Consider the following 17211-nt stretch of genomic DNA (forward strand, 5'->3'; position numbering starts at 1 on the left):
CAGATATCTAAGGAAACTTGACCTTTCACAGCCATATGCCATAGCCTCAACTTTCCTCAGACTCCCCTTTTAGGTGGGCCTGCCTCTAAAAATCAAGAGGCAATCTAATGAACAAATTAGATTTTACAATTTTCCAAAAAGAGTTCTAGAGCTTAGCTGCACATTCATGTGAATATACGTATTATTACTGAGCTGTACACTTAAAAGTGGTTAAGACGCTGAATTTTTACATTATATGTTTCACCACACTTTTAAATATATATAAAACAAATAATCCTTTACTCACGTTTAAAAAAAGTTGATTTTACTTTAGGACTAGTACTGAATTCTACTGATTTCATTTCTGCCTTCAAGGTTTTAGAAAGTTTAAGACAGTTGCCTGGGGGCTCCTGGGTGGGTCAGTGGGTTAAAGCCTCTGCCTTAGGCTCAGGTCACGATCCCGGGGTCCTGGGATCAAGCCCTCCATTGGGCTCCCTGCTTAGCAGGGAGCCTGCTTCCTCCTCTCTCTCTCTGCCTGCCTCTCTGCCTACTTGTGATCTCTGTCTGTCAAATAAATAAAATCTTAAAAAAAAAAAAAAAAAGACAGTTGCCTAATTCTGTATTCACTTAGTCCCCTGCATCAGTAAGTTATGCTTATTATCCTTCTATAGGTACATGCAAAAAAAGTTAAAAGACAAGTAATCTAAAATGACTGCTTAACAGTGTAGAAACCTAATTCCTTTCCTTCCATGTTCTGACGGTCATAAGATTTAACCAAATCCAAAAAGATATTCTAGCGGAAAGAGAAAGTTAGGTTTTAAGCCATTATAGCATTCTAAAATACTTCTTTTAAACCATGAAGAGAATGTGATTAAATATAAAGTATTTTTAGACATACCATTCACAACATGGTTCATAACTTGATGTTACTTTCTTTGACCCAAATGCATTTATGAATAACTATAAAATATCTTGAACAAAAACTTAAAGCATAACTACAATGAAAAGATATTTTCCATAATAATATAATGAAACAAGGGCAGACCAATAAGGTCTCTTGATGGTCTTACAAGGTTCTGTTTTGGATGCCCATGAAATTAAGAAGAGACACATGCAATGATTAGTCTTAATGGTGGTGATTCCTTCAAAGTGGCTATTAACTATAAGATTCTTTCCCCTCCCTCATTCTATTCCTACCCTTGCCATTTACAACCACTTTTAACCTGAATCTATTTGGCAATATTCTTCAGCTATGGATTAGTCATCTACGATTAATGAGAAGAGGTACTGAACATTTTTCTTTCTCCGAGTAAAGTGCACCTTCTCTTTAGTACCACTAGCTGCTGTCATTTAGATCATTTTCTGGAGCCCACATAATTACCATGGTGTGGCCATCAATCCTCAGTACCTGACCTTTTCCCTAGGCAGACTAATGGCCATTTAGTTCACTTGGTCCTCACCACAGAAATGACTCTGTAGAAGATTTCACTGGCTGTGCTGGTGGCCATCTATCTCCATCCCCAGCTTTCCTGTCTTCTCTGTAAGAGCAGCTGTGAAGTGCTTTTGGCTTTCAGTATGTAGCATGATACTTCTCACACCAAACTGCTATCTTCTCTGTTATCAAATACCTCTCCCGACTCCACCCCACTTCTAGAATATTCATCCAGCCTCTTGTCCAGCCGATATTCCTACTGAAATCTGATTATGTGTAATCATCGTCCTGCTACTCCAAGTGTGGTCCATGGACCAGTATCATCCTTGTCACTGGGAGCTTTTCAGAACAGCAACAGCTATTTCAGGACCCATCCCAGACCTATTTCATCTAAGCCTCCATTTTCACCAGACCCTTAGCCCATTTGTGTGTACTTTAAAACTTGAGAAGTACTGGCTCGTGGTATAAGCTTCTCATTGTCATGGAACTTCCACTGAATTCCACAATGTCTCAGAAAGAAGATAATCAGTACTTATCTCCAAACCCTCAGCGCTCCTCCCCTCAACTGAGATCACTGTTCAGGGATGATTCTTCCATTTTCTTACTTTTCTTTCTGAGTCACAGACAAGATGACAAGATCCCCACCTAAGTACAATTTAACCAAACGAAGCACTTCTATTACTGCACTCATCCTTTAGCACAGAACACCCAAACATGACTTCATTTTAAAAAGCCTCCCTGAGTAAAGACTGATTAGTAAAGACTGTTACCCCACTATATGCTCATAACATCCTGTACCATAAGAACTTTTAATCACAGTTATAAATAAATAGTATTTTATTTAATTAACTGTTTAAATGTACAGTCCACAAGAACAAAAGAGCTACCTACTTTGTTCCCTACTTTATCCTCAGTGCCCAGCAGAACACCCTGCATACTACAAAAACTCAACAAATATTTGTTGAATGAATGACCTGCAATGCACAAGAGTGCTTAGGATCGACAGCAAGGCCTTTCCCAAACTACACACTTGAAATGAAGGTAGACGGAAAGATCATGCACAGATGACTGGGAAGGGTATCTGAACAATGCAACAATGACAAAGGAAACAAACACAGGTTCTGCTCCAAAGATCACCATGAACCTGCTCCCAGTCTGTTCGGGTCTTCCATAGGAAGAAATGAATATAATCAGCCCTGCTCTGCGTACCAAACTATCACTCCATTTGGCCTGCCTGCCACTGGCTCGGCCTACAGTGAGGGTTCTCGAAGTGTCTTCTAGTAAGCCTAACATTAAAGAAATGTGCAAAAATGTAAAGCCACACCACTCTTCTCATGAATTTATTATTTTTACATCAGCTTGTAATTATTTAAAATGTGTCCACCTTAATTTTGAATACAGCAAATGTTGATAGATATAACCCATATAAACCAAGAGCGGAAAGAGGTCGAGACAAAACTAACTTGAGAGATGGAGGACTAGAGAAGGCTGTGCACGGCAGCGGGGTAAAATGGCCTCATCCTGCTGCACCTGCCTCCCGGTGTGCAACCAGACAGGAGGATGCCTGAGAAGACCCAAGCTACACCTTATTTCTCTTTTCTGCTCTAGCCTCTTGCAGACTGCCAAGAGAATCTTTCGAGAGTCAATTACACACGCACACACCGCCACTGCAATGACAAATCTAGTGTAAAAAATGCCCAATTTAGAAAGAATAAAGAAAACCTAGAATAGAAATCTCTTTAAAAAGCTTTTAAGAAGGGGCGCCTGGGTGGTTCAGTGGGTTAAGCCGCTGCCTTCGGCTCAGGTCATGATCTCAGAGTCCTGGGATCAAGTCCCACATCGGGCTCTCTGCTCAGCCAAGAGCCTGCTTCTCTCTCTCTCTCTCTCTCTCTCTTTCTCTCTGTCTGCCTCTCTGCCTACTTGTGATCTCTGTCAAATAAATAAATAAAATATTAAAAAAAAAAAAAAGCTTTTAAGAATTGTGTGGTGGGGTGCCTGGGTGGCGCAGTCGGTGGAGCGACTGACCCGTGATTTCCGCAAGGGTTGTGAGCCGGTGGTTGTGAGATCAAGCCTCTTGTTGGTCACAGTGCGAAGACTGTTTGGGATTCTCTCTCCCTCTAACCTTCCCAACCACCCCCTCTCCCACGCGCATGCTCTCTCTCTAATATAAATAAATAGGGACGCCTGGGTGGCTCAATGGGTTAAGCCTCTGCCTTCGGCTCGAGTCATGATCTCAGGGTCCTGGGATCGAGCCCTGAATACGGCTCTCTGCTCTGCAGGGAACCTGCTTCCCCCTCCCTCTCTGCGTGCCTCTCTGCCCCGTGATCTCTCTCTGTCAAATAAATAAATAAAATCTTTTGAAAATAAGTAAAAATAAAACATAAATAAATAAATATTATAAAAAAGAATTATGTGCTTTAGTGTTTTTGCAAAGGACTAGACAGGCTGCACACAAACCAGGTACTGTAACTTAACACAATCGGAGAACTTAAGAGTTTTAGAAATTCTGCTTCAAAAACACTTCCATCTAAAAAAAAAAAAAAAAAAAAACCAGGGGCACCTGGGTGGCTCAGTAGGTTAAGCCTCTGCCTTCACCTCAGGTCATGATCTCAGGGTCCTGGGATCGAGCCCCGCATCGGGCTCCTCTGCTCATTCGGGAGCCTGCTTCCCCCTCTCTCTCTGCCTGCCTGCCTCTCTGCCTACTTGTGATCTCTGTCTCTGTCAAATAAATAAATAAAAATCTTGAAAATATTTTAAAAATATTAAAAAAAAATAAAAACCATACCACTTTTGACAGTATGGACTCTGTGAGGTTCAGAGGCTAGTGCTGGAAGCGCGTGAGGAGAGAGGGAACAACCCACAGGATTACACCTCTTACCTTCAGCAGTAATAATCATCTACCTAATCACACCTTACGCTTACATCACATGTGTAATTTTCCCAAATGCTTTCATATTAATTATCTCATTTTAGTCTTACAACTGTGAAATAGGCAGGGTAGTTATTACCCTTTCATAGGAAAGAAACCTGAGGAACCAGGAACTCAGAGGCTGCGGGGCACTGTTGAAAGAGCACAGGAACGGGAGTCTGGAGACCACAGAGAAGTGAATTCTACGTGGAATGCTGTGCTGCTGCTAACAAACATAAATGAATATATTTCCATGGGAAAAAAAGGAAAAGAGATTAAGTGAGGAGAAAAGCCAAGAAACTTGTATGTGAAATGGAACCCTATTTTTGTTAAGAAATACACATTTGCTTATATAGAAAAAAAAATGATACTTAAAAATTATATAACAGTCATCACCCCAGAGCAGGAGTACTAAGGTCTGTGTTGCATTATGCGCTAATATACTATTGTGTTAATTCGTTCATAACAAGTATGTGTTACTTTTATTTTTTTTAACTCTTCATTTTGAAATAACTTGGACTTAAAGTTGCAGGAATAGTACAAAGGGTTCCTTTATAGGTTTCAGAATACACAAATGATAAAACATTTTACCATGTTCTTATTATCATTATCCCCCTATATATGTTTTATTGGTTTTTTTTTAATCGAAGTCAGGAAATTAACATTGATATGTTACTACTATCTGATCTAGACACCTTATTCAAATTTCAGTAATTATTTCACTAACGTCCTTTATTTTTTTTTAAGATTTATTTATTTTAAGAAGGGGAAGGGCAGAGGGGGAGGGAGAGAGAGAGACTCTCAAGCAGACTCCTCACTGAGCGTGGAGACTGACACAGGGCTCGATCCCATTACTGCGAGATCATGACCTGAGCCAAAACCAAGAGTCAGATGTTCAAATGACTGAGCCACCCGGGCGCCCCTCACTAATGTCCCTTAAAGCAAGAGATAAACAGAGCTCGATCAATCAATAAATCCTGGTTCTATCACATTTTGCACTGTTGTCACAGCCATACTGTGTGTGTGTTTTTTTTTTAATTTATTTAATAGAGTTTCTCTTTTTGAGAAAGAAAAAAGGTTCCTGGTACCTGTCGCTCCGCCTGCAAAATGAAGATAATGATTCTTGCTCTCCATGTAGCAGAGTCTGAGAGTATCATATGAATTCTTACACATAAATTCTTACACCAGTCAGAAACAATTAAGTGACAGAATACTGTACAACAGAAACGGGACAGACTTTGAGGTTAGACAGATATGGGCCTCTATCAAGTAACTAAACCTGGGGCAATCATGGTTTCCTCACATATGAAACAAGCTAATACCCTTACTGGAACAAAATAAGACAACGAAGAAAAAACAACATTAGTAGTAACAGCAAATAACATTATGAGCAATTATCTGTGTGGGGCATGATGCTAAGTTTTTTACGTGACTTATCTCAATTATCCTTCTAGCAGTCCTCTAAAGTAGGTGGTATTATTTACCATCCTCATTTTACAGATGAGAAAACTGAGGGCTAAAGCAAGTAAGTGACTTGTTCAGGGTCACATAACTAGTGTCAGGGACATTCTTTGAAATCAAGTTCAGAAAAAAAAAAATTTAAAGCAAATATTCTTTTTTTTTTTAAGATTTTATTTACTTGAGAGAGAGAAAGAGACAGAGGAGCGGAGTATAGGGAAAGGTAGAAGGAGAAGCAGACTTGACACAGGACCCTGGGATCATGACCTGAGCTAAAGGCAGAAGCTTAACCAACTTGAGCCACCCAGATGTCCCCTAAAGTCAAATATTCTTTAAAGTAATAACTACTGCACAAAAGATGGGACAACTCGAGAGTGCTTTCTAGCAAAACTGTAATGATCATTGTACTAGACGATCACTGTAATAGAGAAACATGATCACTGTAATAGAGAATCATCATTGTAATAGAGAAACATGTAATTCAAAAATAAGAAGATAATTCATTTTTTTAGAAGTCATAATTACCATAAACCATGAGGTATAGCTTGTCAAGCCTAGAGCAAGACAAGAAAATAATGCTTATTACATCTGAGAAAGAAGACTCTAGCCTTAGTATTTCTCACCTCTGAGACAGGACTTTTTGTTTGACTATGAACATGGCACTCACTCTCTCTATAACTCAAGTGCCCTCACTACAAGATAGGCAAAATATTGACTTTAGTACTGAGCAATTATTTGGTTTTTAGAAGTGCTTTAAAGATGAACGAAGTAATAATGTAATTTAAAAACAGAGCTAGAGGGGCGCCTGGGTGGCTCAGTGGGTTAGGCCGCTGCCTTCGGCTCAGGTCATGATCTCAGGGTCCTGGGATCGAGCCCCGCATCGGGCTCTCTGCTCAGCGGGGAGCCTGCTTCCTCCTCTCTCTCTGCCTGCCTCTCTGCCTGCTTGTGATCTCTCTCTGTCAAATAAATAAATAAAATCTTTAAAAAAAAAAAAAAAAAAAAAACAGAGCTAGACTGTTTCTAGCCACCTCCCCTGTGCTAGGTAAGGAAAGAGATCTCAAACAGTATAAATGCATTAGTGAGTCTACAGATATCCCTCAAGTGGACTAGCTGCACTATCTCAATCCACTAAATGCAAAGCCTCTAAAAAAGAAAACGCAACAGAAGAGATGGATGAGGGAAAATTATTTCTGATGTCACAATCCCGTCACTCAATGTGAGTACACTGTCCTTAAAACCAGCAGAGGAAAACAAAGGAATGAAGGTTGGTGCTATGAACGGGCTTCAAAGTGTGGGGATGGTAGGCATTGTGGAAAGTTGATGAGCCAAGGCCAATTTGGTATCAGTTAAGTAAAATGTCGAAGTGAAGATATAAAGCCTCAAAGAATACATTCAAACAGTTGATTATGTTTTTTAAAGTTTCCATTACCAAGATCCATGTGCCTAAAGGTGAGAGACCTTGAGGAAATGGTCAGTCCTTGGGTATTTCAAGAAATTCATGATGGGGAAAAAAAAAATCTAGCAAAGGATATGTGTTTCTACTGTTGGTCTGTACCATTATACTTACATAGCTTGTTGAGCAAAAAACTTTATTCTTCTGGGCCTATTTCTTAAAAATGATCCAAGGAAAATAATTACATCCAAATCTAGTAAGCCTAGAGAATAAAAGTAATCAGTATCTTTTTGAAGAGCACACTAAATTTCATCAAGAAAAGTAACCCAGGACGGGCGCCTGGGTGGCTCAGTGGGTTAAAGCCTCTGCCTTCAGCTCAGGTCATGATCTCAGGGTCCTGGGATGGAGCCCCACATCAGGATCTCTGCTCAGCAGGGAGCCTGCTTCCCCCCCCTCTCTCTGTCTGCCTCTCTGCCTACTTGTGGCCTCTCTGCCTACTTGTGATCGCTCTGTCAAATAAATAAATAAAATCTTAAAAAAAAAAAAAAAGTAACCCAGGAGCATCTGGTGGGCTCAGTTGGTACAGCATGTGACTCTTGATCTCAGGGTTATGAGTTTGAGCCCCATGAAAGGAAGGAAAGGAAGGGAGGAAGGAAGGAATAAAGGAAAGTAACCTAATTACAGTATTTCACTTTGAGGTCTTAACCATATTGAAAATTTCTATCTGACCCTCCAGACTCCACAAGGTATATGTTATATTTTATTACATCCCCTTAAGTATCACCTGGATGGTAGCCTAGAACATGACAAAACAAAACACATTTATTTACACATACAAACCCCCAAAGGGTTAATATCGGCGGGAAGATCTGGGAGAAACGGCCAAAGAAAAAGACCCTGGAAACATAAGTGCCTAAAGAACAGGAACTGGCTCCAGAATGTTTGGCAAATAACTAAGAAGAAAGTGAAAATAGTTAAGTTACTAAGTCTACCATTAAAATCAATCTCCAGATCTAGTGACGTTCAAGAAAGGCCACGAGGAATCAAAGAAAAAGGAGAATGTCACTAATAAAACAGGAAGCTTTAAAGCAAATAAGCATGTTCCCTCCTTCCCCTGCCTCAACTGGTAGCAGAAATTGAAAGGGATTTTCAAAACATCTAATGAAACTAAACTGCCAAAAGTACTCAGATGAGAAGACTCAGATGAAAGCTGGAGGAAAGTACCTTTCTTTTAAGGTAATACACTACTGGCAAAAACTAAGTACAAAACTCCAGGGTGGCAGATTTCTTTAAATGCACTCCACGGAAACTGCAAATACAAGGATTAGGTAAACAGCTCCCTGGGAAGGTTAGTCAATACTTATGCCCTTCCCCAACACCCCACTAAAACAATACAGAATCTAGCACTTTCCTGTCGGGTCCAGTGTGGCTGAAGTCAAAGCCTCCCAAGATTACCAAAGTGCTTTTAGGCTGTGAGGTTGCAACACTGGCGTCTGGGGTTTCGGTGGCAAGAACACGAGTACAATCAAGGCTGCCAAGGGTCATGCCAGCCTCTAGTGGCTTTAAGAAGCATAGCCCAGAGGAGGCTAAAATGAGGCTTAGGAAACATCATTAATTAAAGAGGCAGGAAAAGCCGGCAAGTGAAATCTCTGGAGGTGAGATTAGCTAGACTAGGGTCTGAATAAGGAAATTAGGAAGCTGAGAGGGATGCAAACTTTGATCACTTCAGAAGTCAAAGGCCAGGAAACGCTCTCCTAAAACAAAGATGGGACAAGGTATTCCATCTATCAGGGATGTCCTGAGTCCTCAGCTCTAGCGGGAAGGCGTGAAGTTGTCAGAAGCTAAGAGTCAGGGCCAGCCCCACACCCCCTAAGCCACAGGTGGCAGGCAGAACACTCCCCCCCACACACATGGCGACAGGAAGTATTTGTAAATTCATGAGTGAAGGGGCGCTTCCTTCAACCACCTAAAACAAAGATATAAAATAGTTTCCTGAAGCTTAACACATGTGCCTTACTTAAAATGCTTACTGTGCCTACTTGGGCAAGAAACAATTTTAACTGCAGAGGCTTTCAACATAAACATCTCTGCCCCTGTCTGCTACTTACCACACCTCATCTCCTCATCTTCCCATTATAAAGTCAGTAATTCTCAGGGGGAAGGAAGTGGGGGAACACTTGTTCCAGTGTTCCAAAGTGACAGATGGGTAAACCACAGAGGATCCCCCTAAGGCTTTTAAAAAACTACAGAGCACTCCAACCCCACCTCACCTGGAGAATCACTGCTTGTAATTAGATGTTACTGTTGGGAGTGTCTGGTTCATGTGTGAAGGCAGAGACATGGACAGAGAATTACTGCCATAAAACCCGAGGACCTCAGAAATGTCACAGTTAAGTGCAGTTATTTATTTTACTTTCTCTTATTAATAACTGTTCCTTATCGGGGCGCCTGGGTTGCTCAGTGGGTTAAAACCTCTGCCTTCAGCTCAGGACATGATCCTAGGGTCCTGGGATCAAGCCCCAAATTGGGCTCTCTGCTCAGCAGGGAGCCTGCTTCCTCCTCTCTCTCTGCCTGCCTCTCTGCCTACTTGTGACCTCTGTCTGTCAAATAAATAAATAAAATCTTAAAAAGAAATTAAATAACTGTTCCTTATCATTTCCAAAGTACTTTCACATCTATCTCATTTGAGTTAGAAAACATTCCCTCACTTAGTGGCGACCGTCTACTTCATCGTAAAATAGCACAGGGCAAAATAAAGTTGTTAATGCATCAGGCGAATAACTAAAACAGCCAGCTAAAATGTAATTCGACAAACATACTTTTCCTTGAACAGAATGCAAAGTTTCCTGGAACCTCAAAAGCACTGTGTAAATTTAAGAGGGCATTATGATGATCGACTAGACTGTAAACTCCTTGAAGACAAGAAATCATATCCTATCCTGTATCCTTCACAATTCCCTGAACAATGGAGGTTCTTAACCAAGTAAGAGGAACTAATTTATATTCATTTATTTATTAACTCACACACACAGCATTTATTGAATACTGAATTCCCACTCTAGATCTGTGCTGGCACGAATGATTTTTAAATGTGTTTTGAATTTTAGTCCTTAATAACATAAAAGACAATCATCACCATTCCTGTTTCTCTTTTCTTATTCTTGATTATTAATTTGACTGGAATAAGATATCTGTACCTTTCAGTTTTCAAACAATGGGCACACATATAAACGTAGATAATGCTGATATGTCTAAAATCCGTTTTCCTTCTACCTTGCCCCAAAAACGATTCTATCACAGTCATTATACTGACAATAACCATATCATTTGACAATCACCTCAGTCACAGTTGCTGGATTGGAGCCCAAGATTTAAAACGTCTCAGCAATAGGATTTTTTCCAGCAAGACCAAGCAGCAACTGACCCTTTGTTTTGACTACTCAACTTCTGTTTATAGCTGTAGCAAATCTCATAGTCTCTCTTGCCTCCTTAAAGAATAAACCAAACATGTTAAACTGTGATAACAACAACATGGTAAATAATATTTGTATAGCCCTCTAGAATTTACAGAGTTTCGCAAACTGAACACCAGCTCCTTTAGACCTCAAGACTCATCTGACAGATGAGAGAATGGGGCTTAAAGTGGCAGAGCTGGGATTCTGAGTCCAAACCCAGGTCTCCTGATGCCCGAGGTCCAGTGCTCTTTTCACCACAGCTGCCTCCTTGCTATGCCCAGACTCAAAAAGTTGTGCAGACTGAGAACATGAAAATAACATTCATGAAACGTTATGCTGTGAAACAGTAGATAGTGGTTATCAAAACTGTCAACAGGGTCTCAGAAAAAAAGCCAAGCTCTCTGTTTAATGGGACCAAAATTGGCCAGATGTTGAAAAACAAAATGGGCAATAGATGGTATGAAGAACGATTTAATACAGAGTTAAATTCAATGATCACAGAAATTCAATATTCACAAATCCTCAAACACCATAATTTATAACTAGCCCACTCATTCTGTTTGCTTTAGAAATAAAGGAAAAATTTCTAAACATTTTTTCAAAACAGAATTTGAAAAAAACAAAACTATGATCTTATTCTTTAGTCCAATACTCCATATTATAAACTAAGAAACAGGTATGTGAATTAAAACATTCATTTGATATATGATGCTCCAAAAGGAAAGACAGCTAGAAATATATGTAGGTCTTTGATTAACATCTAACTTAAAGAATGCCAAACAGAGAAGGGTAAACAGATTTGAGAGCTGTTGGGTTTTAATATTTTACAGCAAGGGGCGCATGGGTGGCTCAGTTCTTAAGCGTCTGCCTTCAGCTCAGGTCACGATCCCAGGGTCCTGGGATTGAGCCCCAAATCAGGCTCCCTCCCCAGCAGGAAGCCTGCTTCTCCCACTCCCATTCCCCCTGCTTGTGTTTCCTCTCTCGCTGAGTCTCTCTCTGTCAAATAAATAAATAAGATCTTTAAAAAATAAAATAAAATATTACAGCAAAACTCTGAATAACTTGTATAGCATATTTACTTTAGAGTAAGAACATTTGAATTCCAAAAGTTCATCACTAAAATAACAGATCTTCACTAGACAATGAATTCACATTGTTCATGTTGATTGAGTGGTTACTATCAAGCAGGTATTAAATTGGGCATCATTTGTCCAAATATAAAGAGATGTCAAAATATAACACATGTAAACAATATGGGATCCCCAGTCTTCTTTGTATAAAAGTATATCATCATATGTTACTGTGACTAGCAGCCATTCAAAGTCCTTGGTCTACAATTCTGTTTAATATGCTTTTTCTATTCTTGTGTCACTATTAAGTTGTTCAAATTGTTTTCAATGGGCAGAAAAAAAATCCTTCCTACAGGACCATAGTGTCTTCAATTTGAAGAGACATTCCCCCCCCCATTAAATCTGTAGGAAAATGTTTTTGCTTTTTCACTTTTAGTTTAAATGATCAGGTTTGATTGATTCAGCATGGACTTTGGCCTGTTTTACTGACTGCTGTACCCTCAGAGCTAGAACAGAGCCTGGCACATAGCACATACATTTGTTGAATGAATGAATGAATGAATGATTCCTATGATCTATGGCTCATTACATAAGAATATACTTATACAGAAGGATAAATATACATAAGAACTTTATACTTTGACTTCTTAATGCTTTTGAACTTGAAATAAAGAAACCCCTGATGTTTACATCACTCAGCTGCTTTGTGAAAAGCAATCTTCCATATATGTAAACAAGAGCATGTGCAAGGTGTACAGTTATGCAAAGATTTGGTCATTAGCTTAGTGACAACTTGAGTGTTATCAACTACCTCACATATTTCTCTAAATCGTACAGCTCTAAGAGCTAAACTGTAAAATACCACGAAGGCTCAATTAAGCCAAAATGCACATGCTGAGAATTCTCCTTTGTAAATTAATTATTTCTCCACCGAAATCATTTATCAAGGCAAGTCCCATTCAGAATTAACATTCTAAGAAGAACCAGAAAATAACAGGTCGTACACAAGTTCTGCTTAGGAAGCTGTGATTGTCACTAAATTGCCCCATAGACCTGTTGTCCTTCTCCCCCTCAGAGCAGTGAATTCAGTTTCTATTTAAAGGGATGCTGTCTTTTTTTTTTTTTTTTTCCGTCAGAAAAAGAAAATTTTGAGTTTGGAAAAAAATCCCTTTTAAAAGGTTCGATGAAAACTATCTGCTTAGAATGGTCAAAATAATGTTTGCTGAGAAAATGATCATCCGCTCCTTCTGAGTCTGGAGCGGGGCCACAGGGCATGATTAGGGGGTATCGGCTTTAGCCCGCGGTGCCAAGCCTGAGATCCCGCAAGAGAAGTAGAGGTAGAAAGAAGGGGCAACGTGGCCACCTGCCCAGTCCGCTGGGGACCGTGGGGCCACTGTCTGCTCCCAACTTTGTCAGCCTTTCCTCCTAGTGCATATGGTCCACGCGCCTCCCGACTCAGGCCGGCGACTCTCAGGCCAGAGCGGAACTGGGGGGCCAGCGGAGGCCCGGCGTTCCCCGGAACGGCCCTCGGGGCCCCGCGGCGCGGACCAGGGTTGCGGGAGGGGAGGGGGCTCGTCGCCCCTCCCCCCCCGCCCCGGCGGGGCCAGGGAGCGCCCAACGGCGGCTCGGCTGCTTCCTCGGCCAGCGCCCGCCGCGCCCTCTCCACCCAGCCGGCGGCCCTCGCCACGCCCCGCGCCCCCGGAGCGCACCCCTGCGGGCCGGCCGGAGCCCCCCGGGCTGCGCTCCTCCGGAGAGCCCCCGGCGCGGGAGTGCGGCCTAGTCGGGGTTACATAACGGGGCCGGGCCCCTCCGGAGCCGACCGGGGGCCGCGGGGCCCGCGCGGGCGGAGGCGGGGGCGCCGCCGCTCACCTGCCGTAGATGCCCTCGGTGATCCGATTCCGCTTTAGGGGGCGGCGGAGCTTACTGCAGTCGGCGTTCCGCCGCTTCATCCTCCCGCTGGGGGGCCGGGTGCCCGCGCCGCCTCCGCTGCCGTCTCTCACCTCGGCCGCCGCCGCCGCCGCCGGCCCGCCCCGCGTCGGGCCTGGACTCTACCCCTGGGGCCGGTCACACAGACATGGAGCCAGCACCCGGGGGGAGGGGGTGGGACGGGGAGGGGGGGCTCAGAGCCTCCTCCGCCTTCGGAAACAAAGAAATGACAATTCCGGGGCCCGCCCGCCCCAGCACCAGCCAGCCGCCTGCCCGCCTCCTCGGCTCCGACGGACGGCCCCCGGGGCCAATGGAAGGCGCCGCTACGCCGCTGCTGGCCAATCCAAGGGCCAGCTGAGGCAAAACGGACTCGAGAACCCGCCTCTTTGAAGGACAGAAGAATGCGCCAATCATTATAGTGTCTGTGTGCGTGCCTGGGCCTATCAGAAAAGATTTAAATAGAGGCTTATAAATAGGCCCTATAAATATAACATTCTATATTATGCTTTATTGCGAAGGTACACTTCATGACTGTTGAATTGCGTTTCATTGTATGATAATCCATGCTAGAGCATACCGTGCTATATTCAGTGCCCGCTATCACTAGCACCGTATGAAATAGGGAGGCCTGGGTTTGCGGCATGTGCTGTTTCTGCGCTGACATGTGCTCCAGTCAGTCGCTTCATTATGTAAGGGGCTCGCAGCATCCTCCCCCTCCGGGAGCCTCCGGGGTCAGCGCCGGGGGCCCTTCCTGCGGATCCTGGAGCGTTTGACCAGGCCAGCCGCGTCAGCGCGCGACGGGGATACGAATGACAAAGCAAACCCCACACACACATAGACACACACACACCCTGCCAGCTCCCCGCGACGTGGTGACAGGGCGGCGGCCAATCGGAGGAGGTGCGGGGCGGGGCTGCTGCGGTCCCGCCCCCTGGAGTATGCGTCACAGGGGGCGGGGCCGTGGGTGCGCGCGACGTCGCGCTGGGCTGCCGGGTGTGTGTGGGGAGGTGCGACCCTCGCTCCACGTCCGCAGGGCGGGCTGCGTGGCTGGCTCCGCTGGCATAGCGCCTGCTGGACACGGCGAGCGTCAGCGTCGGGGACGTGTCGTGCTGCGCGAGGGGCCCATGCCGCGGGGACTAAGAGCGGCTGCTCCGCGGCGAGGGCCGGGCTTCTCAGATGTTGGGACACCGGCCAGCGACCCCTCACCCAACCTTCCTAGAGCTCCGATTTTGTGCCAGGCACCGTGCTAAGTGCTTTACATATACTTACTTATTTACTCCTCATTATTCCCTTGCAACGTAGGTATGAAAAAAATCACATTAGAAAAGACAGCAAAGATTCTTTTAAAAAGAATGTCATTAAAGAGAACTGGGCAGCTGTCAAAAAGTAGCTGAAGGGAGAAGAAACACTCATGAATCTCTTCACCTTATCACGACCACTATCAGCATTCTAAATTTTTTCTTTTTTTCCTATTTGCCCCCATAGGTGATATTCTTATTCCTATTGCTGCTATTATTACTGAACAGAGTAGTGATCATACTAGATATTCAACTTTGTGTTCTGTTCTGTGTGTATGTGTGTGTGTGTGTGTGTAGAACAAAAGAAGTTTATTAAGTGAACATACAGAAAAAGCTCTCAAAAGTGCGAGGGGTCCCAACAGGGTTGCCACTGAGGGCCTTTAAGGTCCGTCTTTTTGTATTCTGTACCTTAATGTAAACATAGGCCCATGTTACTATGCATTCTCCCTAAATATTTCTGATGGCTGCTGAATCTCCCATCAAGTGGCTGTACCAACTTAACCACACACCAGCAGTGGGACTGTGAGGTGGTCTTCCAGCACATTTTAAAAACTTCCAGGAAGTAGATGGTATCTGGTTTTGTCCTGAGGTGTGTGGACCTCTTCCTACCCTATAATTACCCCCAAGGAGGAACTTGTAATTTGTATCAAATTCATCATTCTCATCTGCTGTTCTTCTTTGTTTTACCCTGCTCACAAATCTCTAAAGATCCTCCAAACCTGAAAACCATTCTCTTTGTTATGGCATCCAGAGCTGTCGCAAGGGAGACCCAGTCTCCTTTTCCAGGCCTACCCAGGCCAGCAAGCCTTATCTACTCACTGTCCTCAAACCCATTGCAGCCTTATCTTCCCTTCTTCCTGCCTTTGCTCCCACACAGAGCATCTCCCCAGTGCTGCTCCTAAGTCAGTTTCCTGGGTAGGCTTGTTCATCCACCAAGGACAAAAGCTTCTTGGGAGATTGGATCCATATTCCGAAGAGATGCAATTTTGAAAAATCACAAGAGTACCTGCCTTTTCAGACCAGCTTAGCCACTTACTAGCTTGGGCACGTTACAGAATTTTAGAACCTCTGTTTCCACTTGGGCATGCAGTAGGTAACAGCAAACTATTACTATTAATAGTATACTTGTTTTTCATCCCTCACTTCTCTCCAGCATGTTGATAAAGTGGCCCTGCGTGGCCAAGGATAACAAACTCTGTGAGCTCAAACTTCCACCAAGGCTGCCCATCATTGTGTAAGGGTCTGAATGGAACACTCTGCTTGGAGCAGCAGGGAAAGGCTTCAGCTGCCAAGGTGAATTTGTTCATGGAGGAGGATACAGACAGGACCTAAAAATCAATATGCTGGTGGCTTGAATGCATTAGGAAGTTTTCATGGTAAGATCCTGGCTCCAGACTCCATGGGACCCTAGATCTGAATAGCCATCAGCTCCAGAACCTCAAAGTTCCAGATTACCCAGGCCAGAGACAAACAGCCAACTCAGTAAGGTTATAACAGGGCCATATCCATGGTCTTTTCCACTCCCCCTTATGTCCCTGTTATCTAGGACAGTGCCATGACACACTCTGAAATGAAGAGGTGAGTAATCCTGGAAAAGATGACAGAGGCGCTGAAGCTCACTGTCTAGCCTACCATCCTGATAAAGACATTCCATGCCATGGGAGAAGCATGGAGTTACTGGGAGTTACTCTCAAGCATAGGGCTACATGGGAGAAAGAGAGAACAGAGAAAATCTGGAGTTCTGGGTTCCAGTCTTAACTCCCTGGTGTTGAGTTACCTGCGTACAGCTGTGCCAAGATCCCCTCTGGAGACCCTTCAAGCCCTATGTTTAGAAGCAGGTCATATTAGCTCCATTTTACAGATGAGAAAACTGAGGCTCAGAGAAAATAAAATTATGCAGTTGGCTTGGCAGAGCAGTTTAGCTCAAGGAACAGCTGAGTGAGATCAAGCTGTGATGCTATAGGTTGTATCTGGTGTTAGTCGGGTGATTGGCTTGAGTGGGATGATGAGAACAGTCCTCTTGCCAAGAGCCCACAGGACAACTGCCCTTCTCCATTTCGTTCTTTCACTCCTTCTGCCCCAGCCAGACCATCTCTTTTTCTGGCCCACCCTAGCCCACACCCCCTTTGGCTCCAATCAAGTGCCAGCCTTTCCCCTCTGAGCCCTCAAATAGCTCTTTGGGATCCTAAGGGCACAGACCTGGGCAGAAATGAGGCAGACCTCCCGCCTGCCACAGAGCACCCCCAACTCCCCATACCTCCACTACCAGTCAGGAACCAGGGGAGATCAGTG

General features: G+C 43.6%; 1 protein-coding gene across 2 annotated transcripts in view; it reads right to left on the reverse strand.

Annotated features, from left to right (window-relative positions):
- The window catches only part of LOC111154705 (transmembrane protein 57), a 63556-nt gene extending 49825 nt beyond the window's left edge, over window positions 1–13731 (reverse strand). Inside the window, exon 1 of one of the 2 annotated variants that reach the window (XM_022514555.1) lies at window positions 13565–13731. In XM_022514555.1, coding sequence (XP_022370263.1) covers window positions 13565–13644 — 80 coding nt within the window. In that variant the 5' untranslated portion in view covers window positions 13645–13731. The remainder of the gene's footprint in view (window positions 1–13564) is intronic. The other variant, XM_022514556.1, reaches the window with a different exon arrangement.
- Between the last annotated feature and the right edge of the window lie 3480 nt (window positions 13732–17211).

This window comes from Enhydra lutris, unplaced genomic scaffold, assembly GCF_002288905.1.
Source record: "Enhydra lutris kenyoni isolate GAN:26980312 unplaced genomic scaffold, ASM228890v2 scaffoldscaffold38, whole genome shotgun sequence".
Classification (NCBI taxonomy): domain Eukaryota; kingdom Metazoa; phylum Chordata; class Mammalia; order Carnivora; family Mustelidae; genus Enhydra; species Enhydra lutris.